Source organism: Castor canadensis, chromosome 3 (assembly GCF_047511655.1).
Source record: "Castor canadensis chromosome 3, mCasCan1.hap1v2, whole genome shotgun sequence".
Taxonomy (NCBI): Eukaryota; Metazoa; Chordata; class Mammalia; order Rodentia; family Castoridae; genus Castor; species Castor canadensis.
In genome coordinates this window covers 41,486,643-41,509,613 of record NC_133388.1, presented here as the reverse complement: position 1 = coordinate 41,509,613, position 22,971 = coordinate 41,486,643, and the positions used below count along the sequence as shown (strand labels likewise).

Genomic DNA, 22,971 nt, shown 5'->3' with positions numbered 1-22,971 from the left:
CATCACCAAAAAGGGCTGGTGGAGTGGCTCAAGGTGTAGTCCCTGAGTTCAAACCCCAATACTGAAAACAAACAAACAAACAAAAAACCAGTATTAAGTTCTGTAGTAGTTTGCTGTGAGAAAAGTCAATTTATAAAAGCTTTTACAGAAGCAGCTAATAATTTCATTCTTCTTTTGGTTACCAACTGCTAGGTATTGGGAGGTTAAAGTTTACATCTATCTTCCATATCCTCTAGAATTAGTGAATTTAAGTCAGATCAAAAGAAATTATCCAAATTATCTAAAGAGAAATTTTTGATTCAAAAATGATATTCGTGGGCTGGTGGAGTGGCTCAAGCGGTAGAGTGCCTTCCTAACAACCCTGAGGCTCTGAGTTTAATCCCCAATACTTCAAAAAAAAAAAGATATTTGTAACATGTAAGACACACTCAAAAGGTCTAACACACCTTTAATTTCATCCCTAAAATGAAAGAAGAGACAGGATAGAACAGAAACAATATTTGAAAAATTAACTCTTAAGGATTTTCCAAATTCAATAAAAGACATCAATTGATAGATTGATAAATCGATAGATTTATCCTGGGCAGGATAAATACAAAGAACACCATACAAGATGTATCATAGTCAAACTGCCAACAATTAAAAGCAGCTAGAGGAAAAGCACACATTACCTTCAAGGATCCAACAGTAAGAGTGATGGCTGACTTCTCAACATAAATACAAATGTCAGAAGACAACTGAATAACATCTTAAAGTGCTGAAAGAAAGAGTCCAGACAACCCAGAATTCTACACTCAGTGAAATTACCCGTCAAAATAGAAGACGAAATACACATGGTTTCAGAAGGAAAAAAAATGGGAAAAAATTGCTCTGTAAGAAACATGCCAGGTGGTAGGTGCAGTGGTTCAAGCCTATAATCCCAGCTACTGGGTTGGTCCAGACCAGCCCTGGCAAAAGTTAGCAATCTCATCTCAACCAATAAAGCCAGGAATGGTGGTGCATGCGCCTGTCATTGCAGATTCATGGGAGGTGTAAATTAGGAGAGCCTCAGTCCAGGTCACTCTGGCAAAAATAGCAGACCCTATTCTAAAAAATTAAAAAAGTACAAAGGGCTGGAGGCGTGGTTCAAGAGGTACTGCATGTTTAGTAAGCATGAGGCCCCAAGTTCAAATCTCAGTGCCACACACACACACACACACACACACACAAAAGATATGTGTGTTATTTAGGGTTCTTCGAAGAAACAGAACCTGTAGGATATATAAATATATTAAAAGAAAAAAATGTGGTGCTATGAATTGAACCCAGGGCCTCATTCATACTGTGTAGAAACAAACTTGTTACAAAGGTTGACATGTAGAATTATGGAGACTGGGAACCCCAGGATCTGCAGTGAGTCCGCAATCTGGCTGCAGGGAAGCCAAGGACAGTTCCAGTCCAAGTCTGAAGGCCTTAGAACCAGGAAGCTGGTGGTGTAGCTCCCAAGGCCTGCAAGCTTGAGACAGAAAGAGCTGGGGATATGGCTAAGGTGGTAAAACACCTGCTTAGCAAGTATGAGCTCCTGAACTCAAACCCTGGTACTTCCAAAAACAAAAAGAAAAGAAAAAACCAGTCATTCAGCTCAAGTCCAAAGGCAGGAGAAAAGTTGATGACCCAGTATAAAGGCAGGAAAAATTCTCTATTTATGCCTTCCCCAGTCTAGATGAGGCCTACCACATTCGGGAGGACAATCTGCTTTACTCAATTGAAATGTTAATCTCACCTGAAAAACACCTGCACAGAAACACCTAGAACGATGTTTGGCCAAGTATTGGGCACCCCTGGTTCAGTCACATTGACACATGACAGTAACCATCACAGTTTGGCATACAGCTACTGTTCTTTTTACCTCTAAGAACAAAACAAAAGTCAGAAGTGACTTGCTCTGCAGCTATATTAAAAATTATGTTGAAGGGGCTGGGATGTAGCTCAGTAGTAGAGTGCCTGCCTAGCAGGCGCAAGGCCCTGGGTTCCATCCCTGGCACCAAAACAGAAAAGACAAAAAAAAATTGTGTTGAAGAGCCATGCCTGATTAGCTGGTATAGTCAGTCTGTAGCCAACTTCATATAGTGTCTTAACACTGAGAAGATACCTGGATGACAGAACAAATTGCTTTTACTTGGTCCTTCTTCACGTGTGTGAAGGGAACGATCAATAATTTCTTTCCTTCCAATCAGTCCAGGACGATCAAATACCTCCTCTCTGCATACCAACTAAGTAATCCTAAGGCTAAGAATAACAAATTGTAGGGGTTGGGGATATAGCTCCGTGGTAGAGCGCTTGCTGATCACAGATGAGGCTCTGGGTTTGATCCCCAGCACCATGGGGTAGTAAGGAATAACAAATTGCACAGAGGAAAAAACATGTGATCATCCCATTAGATGCAGAAAAAACATTTGACAAAATGCAGCACACTTTTATGATAAAACATTTTCATGATAAAGCAGTCAACAAACTAGGAATACAAGGGAATTTCCTCAACTCACAAGGCATCTACAAAAACCCCCAACTAACAGATACTCAATGCTGAAAGACTGAAAGCTTTCTTCCACTAAGATCAAGAACAAGACAAAGAGGCTAACTTTTTGCTACTTTTATTCAATACCTTAGAGGTAATTTGAGGCAAGGCAATAAGGCAAGAAAAGCAAAAGCATCCAGAGTGGAAAAGAAGAAGAAAAACCATCTCTTTGCAGACAACATTGTCTTGTGTAGAAAAAATCCTAAGAAATAAAAAAAATGCAAGGCCGGAAGGTGTGGGTCAATTGGTGGAGTGCTTGCCTAGAAAGCACAGGCCCTGAGTTCAAAATCCAGTACTGGGACTGTGGCTTAAGTTGTAGAGTGTCTGCCTAGTAAGCATGAAGCCCTGAATTCAAACCCCAGTACCACCAAAAATAAATAAATAAATTAAGAAAAAAAAAAAACAAAACAGTACTGCCAAAAAAAAAGTCATAAAAATCATAAAAAAACTATTAAAATAAACATATTCAGCAAGGTTTCAAGACATAAGATTGGTATACAAAAGTTAATTATATTCCTACTCCTTAAAAATAAACAATCCAAAGATGAAATAAAGGAAACTATTTTATTTATAATATATAATTATGAATAAATAAAATTCTGAAGCATAAGCTTAACAAAAGAAATACAAGACATATATACTAAAAACTACACACATTATTCAAACAAACTAAACAAAAATAAATGAAAAAACATCCAATGTTCATGGATTGGAAGGCAAGATTATTATATTGATACACAGATTCAACAAAGTCCCTATCAAAATTCCAACTGCCTTTTTAATGAAAACTGAGAGGCTGACCTTAAAAAAGCAAATAAGCTTTTTTTTTGTTTTCCCACAATGATCTTGGGAAAACAAGGAAAAAGTTGGCAGACTTACTCTTCTCCATTTCAAAACTTATTAAAAAGTTACAATAATTGCCAAGTATGGTGGTTCATACCTATAATGTCAGCACTCAAGAGGCTGAGGCAGGAGGACTGTGAGTTTGAGGCTATCCTGGGCTCTCTCATCCTGTTTGAGAGAGTGAGACCCTCTCTCAAACAAACAAACAAACAACAACAACAATAACAAAATCAAGCTACAATAATTAAGACAGTGTAGTACTGGCACAAGGACAGACATACAGAACAATGGACTAGAATTGTGAATCCACAGGGAAACCCATACACTTCTGGTCAATTGATTTTTGGCAAGAGTGCCCACACAATTCAATGGAGGAAAGAGTAATCTTTTCAGCAAAAATGGTTGTGGGGACAGCTGAGTGTCCATATGAAAAATTTGGACATCACCCCTACATTATATACAAAATTAGCCAGAATGGATCAAAGACATACGTATAAGTGTTAAAATTATAACTCCTTTTTTTTTTTTTGCAGTACTAGAATTTGAACTCAGGGCCTTATGTTTGCTAGGCAAGTGCTCTACCTCTAGCTCTTTTTGCTTTAGTTATTTTTTCAGATACTCTGTTGTACTTTTTGCCTCAGATTGCGATCTTCCTACCTATGCCTCCCAGAGAGCTGGATTACAGGCATGTACCTCCACTGCCTGGCTTGTTTGTTGAGATGGGTTAGCTTGGGCTGGCCTCAAACCTCAGTCCTCCTGATCTGAGCCTCATGAGTAGTTGGGGTTACAGGCATAAGCCACCACACCCAGCCTTTTTTTTTTTTTTTTAAAGACAGCATTTTGCTATGTAGCACAGGCTAGTCTGGAACTCACTATATAGCCAGGCTTTATCATCTTGCCTCAGCCTCCCAAGTGCTAGGATTAACATGACCAGCTCTAAAACTATAATTCTTAAAGAAAACACAGGGGTCAATGTGACCCTAAAGTAGCAATGGTTTCTTAGCTATGACACCAAAGATACACACAACCAAAAAAAATTAAAGTTGAATCAAAATTAAAAAGATCTCATTCCAAATGACAGCATTAAAAAAGTGAAAGAGGGTTAGGGGTAGCTTGGTGGTAGAGCCCCTGCCTAGCATACTCCCAGCTGGGTCTGATTCCTAGCACTGCAAAAAAAATATATAAAAAAAGCCAGCTGTGGTGGCACATGCTTATAGTTCCAGCCACTCAGGAAGTTGAGGCAAAAGAATTGTTTGAGCCCAGGAATTTGAGGCCAGATTTGGCAACATTGCAAGACCCTGCCTCAAAAAAAGGAAAGAAAATGAAAAGGTAATCCACATATTAAGAGAAAAAATATGTGCAAATAATATATCTAATAAGGGTCCAGTATTCAGAAAATATATTTACATCTCAACAATAAAAGGCCAAATAACCCAATTTAAAAACAGGCAAAAGAATCTGAAGTGATATTTCTATAAAGAAGATGTACAAATGACCAATGAGCACATGAAAAGATGCTCATCTTTAGTCATTAGGGAAGCACACATTAAAATCCCAATGAGATGCTACTTCACATGCACGAGCATTGTATCACTATGATGAAAAAGACACACTGAGCTGGGCTTGGCAGCACACACTTGTAAACCCAGCACTCAGGAGACTGAGGCAGGGGGATCATTAGCTTGAGGCCAGCTTGGACTATAAAGTGAGACCCTGTCTCAAAAAAGAAAGAAACAAATAAATAAGTACGTGACAAATAACAAGCACGGTGAGGATGTGGAGAAACTGGCACCCTCACACACTGTTGGTGGGAGTGTAAAATAGTGCAGCTGCCTTGGAAAATAGTCTGGTAGTTCCTCAAAAGCATTGTCAAGGGACTAAACATACAGTTACTGTGACCCAGCAATTCTACTCCTAAGGCAAACAGCTAAGACAAATGAAGCATCTGTTCACACGAATGCTTACACAAGCATGTCCATGGCTGCATTAGTCATAAATCCAAAAAAGTGGACAAACAAAATTGTGTTATATACTTATAATGGAATATTATCCAGCTGTGAAAAGGAATGAAGTATTGATTTCATGGATGACCCTTGAAAACATGGTGATCAGTGAAAGAAATCAGAGGCCACCTATTTTATCATCTGTATGAACTGTCCAGAAAATATAGATACATGAGACAGAAAGATTCGTGGTTGTCAGAGGCTCAGGGAGGGTGCAATGGGGAGTGACTACTAATGGGCATGGAGTTTCTTTTGTGGGTGACGAAAATGTTCTAAAATTAGATGGTGGTGAAGTCTGTGCAACTACTGGATGGTACACGCTTTATTTATTTGTTTGTTTATTTAAGCACTGGAGTTTGAACTCGGGGCCTCACGCTTGCTAGGCAGGTACTCTACAGCTTGAGCCACTCCCCCAGCAATATATACACTTTGAAAGGATGAATCTTTATTATGTGACGTAAGTCAATACAAAGCAGAGTGTTTTTTAATGTAATAGTGCTAAGTATAAGTGAAATTCTAATAGATTTAAATTCTGTGGCTAATTAGGAATATGGAGTTCATATACTATCTTCAAACATATAATAAAATACTTGTTTGAAGACAAACCAGAAAATCCCCTACCTTACACAGTTTTCTAGTTTTATAACTCTTTCCGTTAGATCCCAGTTGCCTTTTTCAAGACACTGAATATTGGTGTTTTTCAAAGACTTGATTCTCATTAGAGAGCCGATTAGTTCCTGCAGATCCTTGATGTCATCTCTCAGGGACAATATCTGTAACGACTGCTGTACATTGTTTTCTTTGCAACTTTCGAGCTCAATCTTCATCTCTTGCAGTGAAGTTTCTTTTATGAGAAGTTTGCTTTGAAGATCTCTTAGCTAATAAGGGAAAAATATACCTTTAATGTAGCAGGGAAGGTGAAAGTTTTACATAATACAACATTGAAAGAGACAATGATCAAGCCAGGTGTAGTGGCTCACACCTGGAATCCTAGCTACTTGGGAGGCTGAGATCAGGAGGATCACTATTCATGGCCAGCCTGGGCAAACAGTTTAAGCAACCCCACCTCCAAAATAACCAGATCAAAATGGGCTGGAGATGTGACTCACAGATAGAGTGCTTGCTTTGCATTCTCCAGACCCACCAAAAAAAAAAAAATGATGAAGACAGTTTGATCTTGGCTGAATAGAACATCCTGAATGTGGAGAGATGGAATGTTGTAGACCCAAAGCCAAAACTATCTTGGGCTATCTTAGTCCCTTTAGTAGCCATTTATTTTCAACTTCTACCTGACCTAACAGCCTCTTAGGTAAAAACATTGGAAGGTATTGCTAAGCTTAGCAAAACTTTGGCATCCACCCACCCTAAAGCTAAGAATGCCATAAGGTAACATTTGAAATCTATAGAAAGGATTTCTTCATTTTGCAGCAGCCCACCTACCTAATGCCCTCACCAATGTGTCTGGTAAAAGTATAGATCTTCCTTTTTCGTTGGCTATAAAATTTCACATAATGTCTTCGAAAGCAGAACATGGCATTCAGGGTAACATGACCATAGTCATTCTTATTTGGCTCAGAATGTTATTTTCTTATTCCCTTAAAGCAGAGTTGTTATATTAAATTGGCAAAATGAAGTTTTTTTTTTTTTTTTTTGCAGTACTGGGCTTGAACTCAGGGGCTTAAACTTGAGCCACTCTGCCAGCCCTTTTTTTGCGATGGGTTTTTTTTGAGGTAGGGTCTCGTAAACTATTTGCCTGAACTGCCTTAGAACCACAATCCTCCTGATCTCTGCCTCCAGCTAAGATTTTTAACTGCAACTTAAAATACACAAAATTAAATAGCCTAGTCCTTCTGATCTACCTTGCCATGTTCCTTTGTGTGAGGTAGTATTTGATGGCCATAGGCATTTTGACATTTGGCTACAAGGAGTTAAGATGGAGCTACATTGGATTGGAATTAGTGGATTACTTCCATGGGTAGTTAATGGAGTCTAGCTGTCTCATCCCATAGCTCCTGCTATGTCCTTGGCACTTACCCAGCACCATGACATGAAGGTCCAGGCCCAGAAATGATATTGAGGAATGACTGTGATCACTCCTCAGCCCTGCAAGTGTGTGAGCAGTAGAGGAGAGTCTGGTTTGACATATACAGAAGCCAGGAGGCCATACAAATTAGTCTTCTCATATTTGTCAACTTTTTAAACTTTGTAAGTTATGATATTCTAAATTTAGAGTGAGAATTCATAGCTAATTTTCTATTATAATACTCTTCTCTTTCTTACAGAGGGCCTCCAATTTATATAAGATTCTGTCTTGGACATTCCTAAGGTTCTATCTTCAGCTCCTTCCTTTTTTCCCTGTATTTTCCTGAAGCAATTCTCTTAAATGACACAGCATGGTCTGCCATGTACATAGGTGAGGCTGAATAAGTCATCCTCCCTCTCCTGACTTCACTCCTTAAGTTTATATCTAACTCTGCAGGTACCTGCTACAATTTCCATGTAAAACGCCCACCAATGTAACCAGTGTATCCAATAAAAAAATGCATGATTTTTCTCCACTGTCCATCACAAGTCAGCAATTCTTCCTTTGAACACAGGACCTCGAGCATGCTAGTCAAGTGCTCTACCACTAATACACCTCCCAGCCCCAGGAATTCTCCCTTATGTTCCTCATTTCAATGAGTAGTACTACCATCTTTAGAAAGCTGTGTATATGCATATGTGTGTGTGGGTGGGTGGGGGGGTACTGGGATATGAAATCAGGGCTTTGCACTTGTTAGGCAGACTCTCTACCACTTGAGCCACACCTCCAGACATAGAATTTCATTTCTTTATTTTGGTAATTCCCAAGTGGCTAGGATTACAGGCGTGAGTCACCAGATGCCCAGCTTAAGTCATTTATTAACATTTCAGCCCACCTAGCACTATGTTAGAGTTTTAGCTCAGTATCGTATTGTCTAAACTAGACAACAAAATCACCAACTTGAATAAGTTAAAAATGTATTCTTTCTATAGCTGGCTTTACCCAAATATAGTTGTCTTGCACCTGTTTCTTCATTATTGGGCAGAAACATAATTTTTTTGTATATCCTACAAAGAGATAAAGTTAATTACAACAAAAATTCTAAATGCATGCAGTCAAGAGAAACCTTATCAAGACAGTTGTGCTCCTGTGGGATCAAATAGTAGGCTATTGGAAAAAGGAAAGATGACTCATGCTAAAACTCAGGTATTCTGTTGAAATCACTAAACTTTGTTTTTTTTAAGTTACTTTAACACCAGGAAACCATACAATAATTATTACTAATTTTTTGTTTTGTTTTTTGAGACAGGGTCTCACTAGGTAGTCTAGGGTAGCCTTGAAATCAAGATCCTCTTGCCTCAGCATCTTAAGTGCTGGGATTACAAGCATGAACTACCATGCCCACCTTACTAATTTTTATTAAATTCAGAAAATGCAAATAGGAGCTATGGAATACTTTTTTTATATTCATGGTATCTAAAACCTTGTTAAAATGAGACCTTACAGAGCCTTTTAAATATCTACTTTGAACCAGGCGCTGGAGGCTCATGCCTGCAATCCTAGCTGCTCAGGAGGCAGAGATCAGGAGGATCACAGTTCAAATCCAGCCCGGGAAAATAATTCTCAAGGTCTGATCTCAAAAAAACCCACCACAAAAAAAGGGTTGGTAGAATAGCTCAAGGTGTAGGCCCTCAGTTCAAACCCCAGTACTGGTAAATAAATAAGTAAATATCTACTTTGACAGCACATTACAATATATTTGTAGTTAGAAAAATTGTTTTTGTACACATAGAGAATCACTTTTAAAAATACAATTTGAGACCTGAACATGGTGGCTCTATTATTTATAGTGTGAGCCAGGCAGGGTAGCACACAACTGTAGTCTCTGTTATTTGGGAGGCTAAGGGAGAAGGATCATTTGAGCCCAGGAGCTCTGTCTTAAGCAACCAAAAAAAAATTTGAAATTCTTGCAAATACATATTTTCTTTAAATAAGGTACCTGAAAATGTTTTGACAATTTATCTTAAAATGTTTTTAAGCATTATGCATAGACCCCAGTATTCAGAAGGCTGAGGAAGGAAAGATCAGTTTGGGATACATAGTAAGACCTTGTCTCAAAAAAAAATTATGCATAGATATAAAACTTAATCTAATCTAAATCTGAATTATCAAAACTCCCTAGCTTTTGAACTAATAATAATAAATTATACTATAGAAGAGAAGAATGATGCTTCTCATAATAAAATTTCTAGTTTTCAGGGGTTGGTATCACATTTTCCTGAAAGAAAAGACAAATACAAGAAATCTCTCAAAGATATCATAAGACTTAATTATGACTATGTAAGCTCCATTTAAAAGTAAGCTCTCTTCCCTTCTCTGTGCTAAGAGGGAAAGCACTGGCATAAATAAAATGGAGATGAGTCACTGGGGCGTGCCTTGAGGTATCTTGTCTCTGGCCCCTTCTCAGTCTCTCTGCTTCCTACCACTATGAGGTGAGCAGTCCTCCTCTGCCGTACACTTCCATCATTAGGTACTGCCTCACCTCAGGCCCAAAAACAATGGAGCCAGCCTGCAGGAATCAAAACCTCTGATTATGTTAATTCAAGGAGAAAAGCAACCAGAGCTAAATATTGGAAGGTGCCTGCATTCTCCACAAGGAGCAACATCATCTAAGATGCAAAAGGAAGGCAAGGAAATTTTCTAGTGAGTCAAGGAAAGTAAAGGTAGAATGGTTCATAAGAGAGAGACTTTAGGAGGAATGTGTGAGGAGCTGAAAGAAATGTGCCCTGGACCAGCAGTGGAGGTATTCCTCGCCTTCAGAGGCATACTGCACAGGAGTGAGTCCATGCAGCTGCAGCTATCCCTGCCTGTGAGTCCAGAGCTCACTGGACAGATGGACAGACTCAACTGCTGCTTCTGAGTGGATATAGCTCTGAATCCTGAGAGTCAACAGTCACTTTTCCTATTTGAGGATTTGGGAAGCATGGCTGTTGGGTGTGGTCCTTAAGATGCCTCCTGTGTCATTCCAGGACCTGAATGTTGTGTTGAATGTATGTTCAGATTTTTTCTCTGGCAGTATTACTGGAGGTGGATGTGGGGGGTTTTGGGTTGGGCTTTGGAGTCTGTGGTGATTACTGGAAAGAGAAGAATGGGAATAACAAGATGGATGATGAGGAGAGACTCTTCTGGGATGTGTTAAGAAGGACATCCAATTACATTCGGTTGACTATCTCCCCATTTTTACTGCAGTGTGTGCTAAGACCTATTGGATAAATAGGAGGACTCCTGCATTATGAAGGTACAACTGAGTCAGGCACCAGTCTCACACCTCTAATCCTAGCTACTCAGTAGGCAGAGATCAGGAGGATCGTGGTTCAAAGCCAGTCCAGGCAACTAGTTCATGAGACCTTATCTTGAAAAAACTCATCACAAAAAATAGGGCTGGCGGAGTGGCTCAAGGTGTAGGCCCTGAGTTTAAACCCCAGTACTGCAAAATAAAACAAAACAAAAAAGGTAGAACTGTAAGTGTTATTACTGCTGCTTAAAGTTCCCTATATACAGCACCGTTTCCTGCTCCTTCTCTTATCACAAGCCTGTCCTTTGCTATCGTCACTTCTGACCAGAAATAAATGGCAGATGTGTTCATATGCTATGAGAAAGCCAATAACTAAGGGGACCTTCTGCCTTGTACCTTATCAAACATGATAAATGGGTTATATTTTATTAATTTTAAGTTCTTTCTAATGTCATGAAAACTGATCTACTAACCAGGCACAGGTAGCTCACACCTGTAATCCTAGCTATTTGGGAGGCTGAGATTGGGAGGACCAAGGTTTAAGGCTAGTCTGGGCAAATAGTTCACGAGACCCCCCCCCATTCCTAAATAATCAGAGCAAAATGGACTGGAGGTGTGGTTCAGATGGTAGAGTGCCTGCTTTGCAAGCATGAAGCCCTGAGTTCAAACCCCAGTCCCCCCCCAACACACACAGAAAAACGCAAAACTGATCTATTGTATTATCAATTATGGTGCTAATATTAAAATCATGTATGTTTTCTGGCAGGACTGGGATTTGAACTTAGGGCTTCATGCTTGCTAGGCAGATAACTCAGCCACTTGAATCATGCTTCCAGCCCGTGTGTGCTTTTTAAATGTAAAAAATGAAATAAAATAAAATGGATAGAAATATATTTTTCTAGACATCTATATTTCTGCCTACCTAGATGAAACCTGGAATCAAACTATTGATAGATGAGACAGTAGAAAAGAATTTTAGGAAGGTTCTGGGCTGAGCAGGGTGTGATGATACATGTTTGCAGTCCCAGTGACTTGGAAGGTGAGGCAGAAGGATCATGAGTTTCAGGCCAGCCTGGGCTACACTGTAAGACCCTGTCTCAAAAAGAGAGAAGATTCTGGGCTGAAAAAGAGCTCACTGTTACAGAATGAGTTCAGTCCTGTGAAGAGTGGATTAAAGCCTATGAGAACTAAACATAAACAGGGCGAGATGCGGCTCACCTGCTTTTCTGAGATTGTCACAGCTCTGGAAGCACAACAGCTGTTTCTCCTAAGTTGTTTGTGTTCAGCGAAGCAGGAAGGCAGATTTCTCCTGTTACAATGTCACGCCCCTCCCCAGAGCCTCTGCTCCACACTGTTTGCTGCTGTTCATAAAAGGCCCACTGAAAGAGGGCTTGAGGCTTTGGCTTCTTGCCTTTGGCTTTTACTTTGGGCCTTGGTTTGGGTTTTTCACTTGGGGCTTTTTGGTGTGGGATGCTTTTGGAAGGGGAAAGAATGGCTAAAGACAGGTTGATAGAAAGTCGGCACTGAGAACTTTAACATAGGCCTTAGAAAAGCAAAGCCAAAGAAAGAACTTTAACATAGGCTTTAGAAGCTAAAGAAAAGCCAAAGAGAACATGGGACAGTGCAAGATAGAGGACCAAGACTTTGCAAGTCTGAGCACTGAGGCTTTAAGAAAGCTAAAGAGAGAATGCTAAAGAAAAGCTGCAAGCCTGGGGGCAAAAGGCTTTAGAGCAATTAAGCTAAAGAAAAGGTAAGAGAAAACATGGGACAGTGCGAGTCTAAGGAAAGAAGTTTTAAGCAAGGTTTTAAAGAAGACTTTAGAAGCAAAGTTTTAAAGAGCTGCAAGGAGTAAGGCCTTAAAGAATAAAGGAAGAGAAAAGAAGCAATTAGGGTTGTGCGCCTCCACCTGAGCACCCAACACACCCGATCCCAGTTTCTGTCTGTCTATCCTGTGTCTTTTCTGAATCTCCATTCACCCTCAGTTAGCCCCAGTTAGGTTCGGTAACAACTAGGAGCAAGAGAAAGCTTGCTCTAACAACGGAGGGAGTGAGAAAACAGTATACCCATCAGAGTCCCCCTGAAATTTGTATGTTGAAAGTCCTAATCCCCCAATATTTCAGAATGACTGTATTTGAGGATGATTAAGTTAAAATGATCATTAGGTTGGGCCCTAATCCAATAAAACTGGTGAACTTCTAAGAAGAGGAAACTTGGACACAGATGCAGAGGGAAGATCATGTAAAGCCACAGGGAGAAGACCAACATCAATAACCCGTGAGAAAAGCTCTCAGAAGAAGGTGATCCTGCTGTCACTTCAGCTCAGACTTGTAGCCTCCAACACTTTTTGAGAAAGTAAACCGTTGTTTAAGCCCCCCAATATGTGGTACTTTGTTATGTCAGCCCTAGGAAACAAATACAGACACCATAGATAGCTGCTTATTCAAAGGGCTGGCCCCAAACATAAGCATTCTGAGCCTTTTCCTTAAAGGTAACCACAGAGGGAGTACAGGCGTCATAGTGCCCTTAACAATGACGATGGCCTTTGAGATGCTAACCTATAAAACTATAAACCTGTAAGACTATCTCTTGCAACAAATCCTCAGAATAGTTAGACTCAAGTAAAGAATTCCTACCTGCACTCTCTAGTCTTCAAAGCAGGTAGTAAAAGTCAAGGCATTTTCTACATGTGGTTTGTCTTCTTTATTGATACCACTGAGAAGTTTCCCCAAGTATTAAATAATAATAATGGGGCTGGCAGAGTGGCTCAAGTGGTAGAGCACACACCCAGCAAGTATGAGGCCCTCAAGCTCAAACCCCAGTATCACCAAAATGAATAAACAAATAAGACTAATGGATATTTGCCATTTTGGTGGCATATTGAAAACAAGAACTAATCCTTTCCTTTAAAAATGTTTAAGGTTGGGCTGTAGCTCAGTGGTAGAACAGTTGCCTGGCATGCACAAAGCCCTGGGTTAGATCACCAGGACTGCAAAAAAATAAAAAGTTTAACACATGCATTGATTATTATGATGATAAATTTTGAATGTGGCAGTCCATAAACAATGGATATTTGGAAGTCAACTCAACACTTTGCTCTCTTTCAAAAGACAGATGGGACTCTAAGTTAGTGCTCAGTAGTGATGACAGAGTTCAATACTGAGAAAAAAGGAAAACTGGGTTAAGGAAAAAAGAAAAAAGTCTTGAGCCCTGTATCAGAATATTTATCCCCCTACTTTTACAGAGGATATAATTTCCTAGTGCTTTGTTTTCATGATCCATATACCTTAGCTGAAAGATTCTTGTTTTTCACCAACAAACCAGTAAGGCCAGGACGGACGGGGTCAGTTTCCCTTTTGTTGTACACGATTGGGTTTTTCGTGGGAACCGTCTCAAGAGGTGAATCAAAACAAACCTACAAAGAGAAATTCCCAATTAATTAACTATGCATGTAACCTGTGGATCAAAATCCACAATTAATAAACAGTATTAAATAGAGCACAATTTTCAAATATTCAGTTTTTTCTTTTTTTGTGGTTCTGTAGTTTGAACTCAGGGCTTCGAGCTTGTTAGGATACTCTACTGCTCAAGGCATGCCTCTAGCCTTGTTTGCCCTGGTCCTTTTTGAGATGTGGTCTTGCTTTATGCCAGGGCTTGCTTGGATGGACTGCTGTCCTCCTACTTATGCTCCCCGCATAGCTGGGATGCCAGGTGGCCACCATGCTCAGTTTTTTCTGTTGAAATGGGGTCTCATGAACTTTTTGTCCCGACTACATCTTGCTGCTTCTGTCTTCCTCCACCCTCTACCTTACTACTGATACTGCCAGGTGCTGTTCTGCCTTCTTCCTTTTAAAATGGAAGTGAGTGGGTGTGGTATAGAGCACTCCTGATAGCTTTTGCAATAAATGCCATGTGTCACCTGTGTGTTTTCCTGGAGGTGAAGAGCCCCAACTGAATATCCTTGCATATAAACTGATTAAAATTGCTGCTCTTTTGTAACCACTGGCAATATGTCTTCAGTGTGAGAGCTTCTGTGTCATCCCTTGTATGTTAGGGAAACCATAACCACAATTTTTGCTCATACTTGAACTTTTTTGGTTTTGGTACTATGGTTCTCAGGGCTTCATGCTTGTGAGGCAGGTACTCTTGTGCTTGAGCTACACCTCCAACCGTTTTTGCTTTGGTTATTCTGTGGACAGAGTCTCACCCTTTGTCCAGGCTGCCCTGGACTGTTAGCCTCCTATTTTACACTTCCTGCTGTATCTGGGATGACAGATGCACAGCACCATGCCCAGCTTTTTTCCACTGAGATGGGGTCTCTCAAACTTCCTCCTCCCTCCTCTCCCCTCCTTCCAAACTGGCCTGGAACTTCGGCCTCCCTCATAGCTTAAGATGATAGGCACAGGCCACCATGCCCAGCTATTGGTTGAGATGTGTCTCACTAACTTTTTGCCTGGGCTGGCCTTGAACCACCATCCTACTGACCTCTGCTTCCTGAGTGGCTAGGGTTACAGGTGAGAACAACAGGTGCCTAGGCTAAAATATACATTTTGAGGCACAACTCTAACAAATACAGTAAGTTCTAATAAAGTAGCTAAAAAACTACTTTAGGACTGGCAGAGTGGCTCAAGTGGTAAGAACGCCTGCCTAGGAACTGTGAGGCCCTGAGTTCAAACCCTAATGCCGCCAAAAATAAATAAACAAAGAAACAAATATAAATCTACTTTACAGTTTTCTAAAGCTTGTTACTTTCTGGTCAGCAATGTTTAATACTAGTCATAAGTTAATGCAGCACATCTACGTTGTACAGAAATAGTTTCTGAGAGAAAGGAATCAATAAAACACACATGAAATGTCTGGGGAAACTTTGTTGGGGATCTAATAAAAACTTTATAGAAACTATTTGAAGTTCACTGATGAAGGACTTAGCAGTATTTGTTTTATTTTTGTTTACAAATAAATTCCTATGAGCAAAATGATTTTTTAATAAAACTGATTTCAGTAGACAAATCAATTTGGTGTTTTGTCACACCTATATTAAGGGTGATAATTAGGATGTATTCATGTCTATTATAATATCTCCCCCAATGTTAAAAGGGAGTACAATGTTTTAAATTGTAACTAGTATAACTTCCAGCAAGAACAAAGTTTATATGATTCGAGTGAAACTAAGAAAACTGTATTACGTGAATCCCTAAAAAGTATATAAATGTACTAAAGGAATAAAGGATGTTTTTTTCTAAAGTCACCAGGTTTTAGAACTAAATTTGTACCCATCAAGATATTAGGAACAAAGACTTATACAAGAAAATATAAAATAACTGTTCAAATGTGTAAAGAAGTAAGGAAGTCATAAAATTAGCACATTTGGAAAAGTAACCAAATAAGACTTCTAAAAGGTAAAAGGTACAATTTTAATTTAACAAATACATCAATCAGATTGGGCCCATCTTACTAATCAGTGAATTTAAAGATAAATCTGAAAAAATAACCAAGAAGACTGCATACAGAAAACAAAAGTGAATGTAAAGGAGCATTTAAAGACATAGGGAATAAAATAAGAAGGCCTAATGTGTCCAATTGGAGTCTAGAGGAATATAATTTAGAAATGCAGAATAGGCCACTTTAAGGAAATAATCTTGAAATTTCACGGAATTGTTGAAAGATAATCTAAATGGGCTATCAAATTCCAAGAATAATAAATAAAAAGAACTCCTTACCTACACAGTCATAATGAAACTGCAGAACACCAAAGAAAGATCTTAAAAAGTAGCTAAGGAAAAAGATAGGTAATTACAAATAAGCACAGCCAAATGGTGATTGCTTACTCGTAACACAGAAGCTAGGAAACAGCACAATGATATCTACTAATAAAAATGTCATTTTTCTAAGAAGCAAGGATTTTTACATTTTTCTCTGCAATTGGGGTGGCATCTTAAATCTGATAGTACTTCATATTGTCAATACTTCAGATAGAAACATATTTTCAAATTTTATAATAGTGTTTCATACAATAAAGGAAATGTGGTAATTGTCAGCTAGAATTTTATACTGAATGAAAAATTTGGCGGGAGAACAGGGTGAAACCGGAATTTGAACTCAGGGCCTCACACTTGCTACGCAGGTACTCTACCACTTGAGGCATTCTGACAGCCCTTTTTTTTTTTTCTTTTTCTTTTTCTTTGAGACAGGATCTCAGTATGTAGCCCAGGCTGGCCTCACACTTATGAAACTCCTGTCTCAGCCTCCACAGTGTTGGGATTACAGGCATGGAACACAATGACCTGTGTAAATTTTAAGATTAAGAACAGAATCAGGGGGCTGGGCATGGCTCAAGTGGTAGAATTCAAACCCCAGAACCACCTCCCCCCAAAAAAGATTTTTTTACACAAACAAAAATTGAGTTTATCACCAATAGCCTTCACTTAAAAGAATTCTAAAGAATTTATGCTGCAAAGAAAGAAAATGAACCAGGCACCTGTGATTTGTAATCCCAGCAGAAATCAGAGGACTGTGGCTTAAGACCAGCCCAGGCAAAAAATTAGTGAGACACCCATCTGAACAGAAAAAGTTGGCTTGATGGTGCATGCCTGTCATCCTAGCTACTACAGAAGACATAAGTAGGAAAATCGTGGTCTGGATTGGCCTGGGCAAAGTGAGACACCCATCTAAAAAAATAACTAGAGCAAAAAGGACTGGAGGTATGGTTCAAGGGGTAGAGAACCTGCCTAGAGCGATGAAACCCTGAGTTCAAAATCTCAGTATTCCCACCCTCAAAAAAAGAAAGAAAATGAACTTACAAAGTCTGAGATACAAGAAGAAATAGGGAGCAAGCCAGGTGCCAGTGGCTCACACCTGTAATCCTAGCTTCTCAGGAGACAGAAATCAGAAAGATCGCAGTTCAAAGCCAGCCTGAGCAAATAGTTTGCAACCCTATCTTGAAAAAACTCAACACAAAACAGAACTGGTGGAGTGGCTCAAGTGGTCGAGTACCTGCCTGGCACACATGGGGTCCTGAGTTCAAACACCAGCACTGGGGAAAAAAAAAAAAGGAATAGGGAGAAAAAATAATAATAGATGTGTGTTAGTATATCTAAAAAAGCATTAATTAATTGTCGGGCACCAGTGACTCACACCTGTAATTCTAGCTACTCAGGAGGCAGAGATCAGGAGGCTCACAGTTTGAAGCCAGCCCAGGCAAATGGGTCTGTACGAACCTATCTTGACAAAACCCTCTACAAAAAAAAAAAAAAAAGGAAAAAAAAGAAAGGCTGGTGGAGTGGCTTAAGGAATAGGTACAAAGTTCAAGCCATAGTACTGCAAAAAAAAAACAAAACAAAACACACACACACACACAAAGTAAATAAAATAAAAAGCATTAATTTAAAAAAAAATCTAACTTATGTGGTTTAAATGAAAGATATTACCAACACAGGACAAAAAAAGAAACATATAAGTTGAGACGAAAAAAGAAGTCAAAGCACTAAAACAAACTTCAGATTTCTCATGAGTAATAAAGATTTTAGTTAGTTATGCTAAGTATATATATTAAAATAATAAAATGTGTTATAATCACCAAAATAATAGCATATAGCACATAACTTCTAAACTAGTAGAAAAGAGAGAAAAGGAAATACAACACATAAAATGTGCTATCAGTTTTGGCATGATGGGTTTGGGATGGAACAAATAGACTATATGTATCAAGATGGAAGTAATGTATAAAAGAAACCAAATTTTAAAATATGCCAGAAATATATCCAAATACTAATACTAATAAATGCAAATAAATTAAATCTTCTAGGTAAAAGCAAAGATTATTCAAAAATGAAAAAAAAAAAAAAAAACCCAGCCAGGTGTGATGGTGCACTTCTACAATCCTAGCACTCAGGAGACTAAGGCAGGAGGATTGTGAGTTCCAGGCCAGCCTGAGCTAAATAGTGAGATCTTGTCTTAACAACAACAACAAAAAAGTCAGATGCTGGAGGCTCATACCTGTAGTGCTAGCTAGTCAGGAGACAGAGGTCGGAAGGATCACTGTTCGAAACCAGCTGGGCAAATAGTTTGAGAGACCCTATCCCAAAAAAAAACCAACACAAAAAAAGGCTAAGCCAGCAGAGTGGCTCAGGTGGTAGACTTGATAGTCAAGGGTCTCTTACTTCAAACTCTAGTACCACAAAACAAAAGAAAACCCCACAACTGAAAACAACCCATATGTCAAATAAGAGTTTAATGGATAAATAGCTATGGCATATTCACCCAGTGGAATATTATGAAGTGATGGAATTAAAAATTGTACATACTTTACTTCAAAGTTGTACATCATACTGTACTAAATAAAAATCAAGTCCCAAAAGAATAAAAACTGTATAATTCCATTCTTATAAACTTATAATATAGATAAAATTAAACAGTATTCATCAGGTATACCTATATGTATGATATGGGCTGGAGGCATAACTCAAGCAGTAAGAGTGCACGCGTTGCCTAAAACCCTGAGTTCAAACCCTAGTTCCAACAAAAGCAAAAACAAAAGTTTACATATAGGTAGACTAAAGCTACAAAGAAGGAAGGCAATAACTGACATACAAAATACAAAGTACATACTATTAATTTTAGGTGGAGGAAAGATTCAGTCAAGAAGGGGCATGGAGGAAGTTTCTAAGGCACTGGTACTATCTTATGAAGCTAGGTGGTAGATTAATAGTTATTATCTAGTCTGTTTGTATATATTTTATAGTTCCTTTATATGGTTTGATGTTTTTATTTATTTTGCTGGGGATTGAACCCAGGGCCTCATGCTTCCTAAGTACACCCTCTACCACTGATCCATGCAACCAACCCTTTGTATAAAATATTTTAAAGCTTTTTCATATGTATGTTATGTATTTTGGGTAACACTGGGGTTTGAACTCAGAGCCTCATGCTTGCTAGGCAGGAGCTCTACTGCTTAAGCCAGATCTCCAGCAGAAATATTTTTTAATTTTTAAACTTTTTTTTTATTGTGCTGATTGGGGGTACACTGTAGCATTTACAAAAGTTCTTACAATGTCTCAAATATATCATACTTGAATTCACTCCCTCCACTGTTCTCCTTTATCGCCTCCTTCCCCTGAAATACTTTTTAAAATAAGCACATATACAAAACTAGAAAATTTTTGAAGATGAATATACATATTCAAAGACATGTCACATATATTAGACTGAGATGATATAGAAATGAAGATAATGCAGAAAAATGCAATGAGAGGAGCCTTTCACAGAATGATGATAATGTGCTGTGAATTAGGGAAGATTAATTTGAATAGTGTAACTGAGATCCAAAACAAAAAAGTAATGTTCCTGAGGGCCACAAGCATTGGCTCATGCCTGCAATCCTGGCTACTTGGGAGGTGGAGATTCAGAGGACTGAAGGCCAGACTGGCCCAGGAGAAAACACAAGACACTATTTCACAAATAACCAAAGCAAAAATGACTGAGTGTGTGGCTCAGATTGCAGAGTGGCTGCCTAGCAAGCTAAAAGCCAAGTTCAAACCCCAGTACTGCCCACAGCAACAAAAAAAGTGTAAGTAAATTGAGTAAAATATACTGAGTATCTTATTTAGCACATCACAATATCACAGTTTTTAAATGCTAAACATAAAATAAAAAAGAATAACAAATATCTGGTTAGACTTTTAATTGATAAAATAAGAAACATTCAACTGCAACTTATTTTTATAGATAAGTACTTCGAAATATAACCTGAAGACTTTCATTTCATAATTTAAAAATATATGGACAGGGGCTGGTGGAATGGCTCAAGTGGTTGAACAACTGCCTAGCAAGTGTGAAGCCTTGAGTTCAACCCCAGCACCTTAAAAAAACCCCAACACACACACACACACACACACACACACATACACACACACACACACACACACGGACGGACAAGGATATTCACTGTAGTTTGTTTACATAAGAAAAAATGTATAAAAATTATAATATATAAATATAACTCGTAATGGAGTCGATACAGCACAGTTAACATGCATAGACTACATATATGTGAATCAATGAGAAAACTCACAAGGGATGTAGTTCAGTAGTAGAGACTTGCCTGGCATGCGCAAGGCCCTGGGTTCAATCCTCAGCGTAGCAAAAAAAAAAAAAAAACTAGCTAGCATTTGTTGCCCTTAACGCAGAGAAACTAAAGCAGATACCTTAAAAGCAACTGAGGCCAATAGGAAAAGGGGAACAGGTACTAGAGAAAAGGTGAGATCAAAAAGAATTAACCTAGAAGGTAACACCCACGCACAGGAAATCAATGTGAGTCAATGCCCTGTATAGCTATCCTTATCTCAACCAGCAAAAACCCTTGTTCCTTCCTATTATTGCTTATACTCTCTCTTCAACAAAATTAGAGATAAGAGCAAAATAGTTTCTGCTGGGTATTGAGGGGGTGGGGGGAGAGGGAGGGGGCGGAGTGGGTGGTAAGGGAGGGGGTGGGGGCAGGGGGGAGAAATGAACCAAGCCTTGTATGCACATATGAATAATAAAAGAAAAAAAAATTTGTATAAAAAAAAAAAAAGAAAAAAGAAAAAGAAACTAGGCTTGTCCTCATCTAAAGCCAGCAGGGGGAGGAAATAAAACAAGCCTTAAGTCCCCATTCCTCTTCAACTCTCAGTTTAGACTTAATCTCTTAGGAGTTATAAACTATAAGACTGGGTGGCTCTTTCTAGTGGTCTTAAAAATACAATGGGAGGACTATCATCTGATTCAAGCAGATATTTAATTTCCAGCCCATAAAGCAAGTCTGTAGACAAAGGATTAATACAGTGTAATAGAAAGATATTGAGAGTCGGACTACTTTACTTAGTTCTGCCACTAAATCACTGAGGCCTCTTTCTAGTGTTCAATTTCTTAATCTGCAAAATCAAAATAATAGGATTAGATCAAATTAACTCAAAGACTCTTTACAGCCTATTATATTGTTTTGGGGTAATGGATGTCAGTAAGCTCTTAGAATTACAAAAGAAGCACAAACACATAAAATCTACTTGAGGTGTCATTAGATTCAGACGTTTCACTTGTTCTACAGTCAACCCAGGAACTGAAAGAGGTATATCATTTGACCTCACCTCTGTATCACTAATAAAGAAATGATACAGACACTAGCCTAGGCACACAGTCAAACAGACCTGGACTGTGTCTTTCTTCTAGATCTTCATAGTGCCACAGGATATTATTTTACTTCCTTCTGAAAATGGGGAAAAATATATACCAAATACAACTTACCACAGGACTATTTTTCTGAGCTGATAGGCGCCTGACTGCTGATGGCTTAGCCTCATGGAGCCCTTTAGTTTGGCCAGTAGCAAGCCTTCCTGGGTCTGAGCGGTTTAAAGACTGGAGAGGGCTTGACATGCTGAAGATATAAGAATCATGAAACAGATCCACAGAGACCCACGGTGCTTCCTCTGGGAGTTTCCATATAGCACTCAGGAAGCGATGCAGAGGTCTACCCAGCGCCAATAGCAAGGTCTTCCAAAAAGTTCCACTCCAGATCCTCAGTACTTAGCTAGACCTCAGAAGGAGCTGAACCTGGTGCTTGGAGAAAGGTGGACTTCGTTTCTAAAAACAGCATCAAAACAGGGTTTAGATTGTAACTGGTTGGAGTGCACGCTAATATATGTATATGCACTCATAATATCATTCCTAAATTCTTTTGTGAACCTTATCTTTAAGTACTTGACTTGTAAATTTCCCTCGTTTTCAATTTCTCAATCTGTCAGAAATGATAACCATATCCTTCAAGAGCCAAAATGTAAAGTCAAACATGAGTTAATAATGTAGTATGTGATAGCTCATAGTGCTCTTTATGCCCAGAGGAAAATAAACTGTAACCTCACATTATAATTATGTGTGTGTATGCATGTGGTATTGGGGATTAAACCCAGGTCCTTGTGCATGCTAGGCAAGTGCTCTACCACTGAGGTATATTCCCAGCCCCTCCAATTTTTATAAATTCAATTTTAAGAATATCAGTACTGCCTTAAATCCATTTCCCCCAACCAGTTCTAGTCTATATATTATCCTTCTTTTGTAAAGTAAAAAAAAAAAGTTAAAATAGAGGAAAGGCATCTTTGAAATTAATATCCATTATTTTGGGAATAGGATAGGGATTTCTTTTTTTAAATTATGGAATATATTCTGGGGAAAAAAAATGGCATTCAGAAACTGTGCTTTGGAGGGGCTTCTTGTAAGTTGGTGT

General features: G+C 38.8%; 1 protein-coding gene and 1 pseudogene across 1 annotated transcript in view; one reads left to right on the top strand and one right to left on the bottom strand.

The window, feature by feature from the left end:
- LOC141421555 (uncharacterized) overlaps positions 1–22,971 on the bottom strand; it is a 122,182-nt gene that overhangs the window by 16,076 nt on the left and 83,135 nt on the right. The window contains exons 2-4 of the mRNA XM_074067827.1: positions 21,996–22,331; positions 14,005–14,133; positions 6,025–6,281 (exon numbers count right to left, since the gene is read on the bottom strand). Of these exons, the coding sequence (XP_073923928.1) occupies positions 6,025–6,281; positions 14,005–14,133; positions 21,996–22,124 (515 nt within the window). The 5' untranslated portion in view covers positions 22,125–22,331. The remainder of the gene's footprint in view (positions 1–6,024; positions 6,282–14,004; positions 14,134–21,995; positions 22,332–22,971) is intronic.
- LOC141421244 (putative tripartite motif-containing protein 49B) lies at positions 7,807–10,699 on the top strand (annotated as a pseudogene).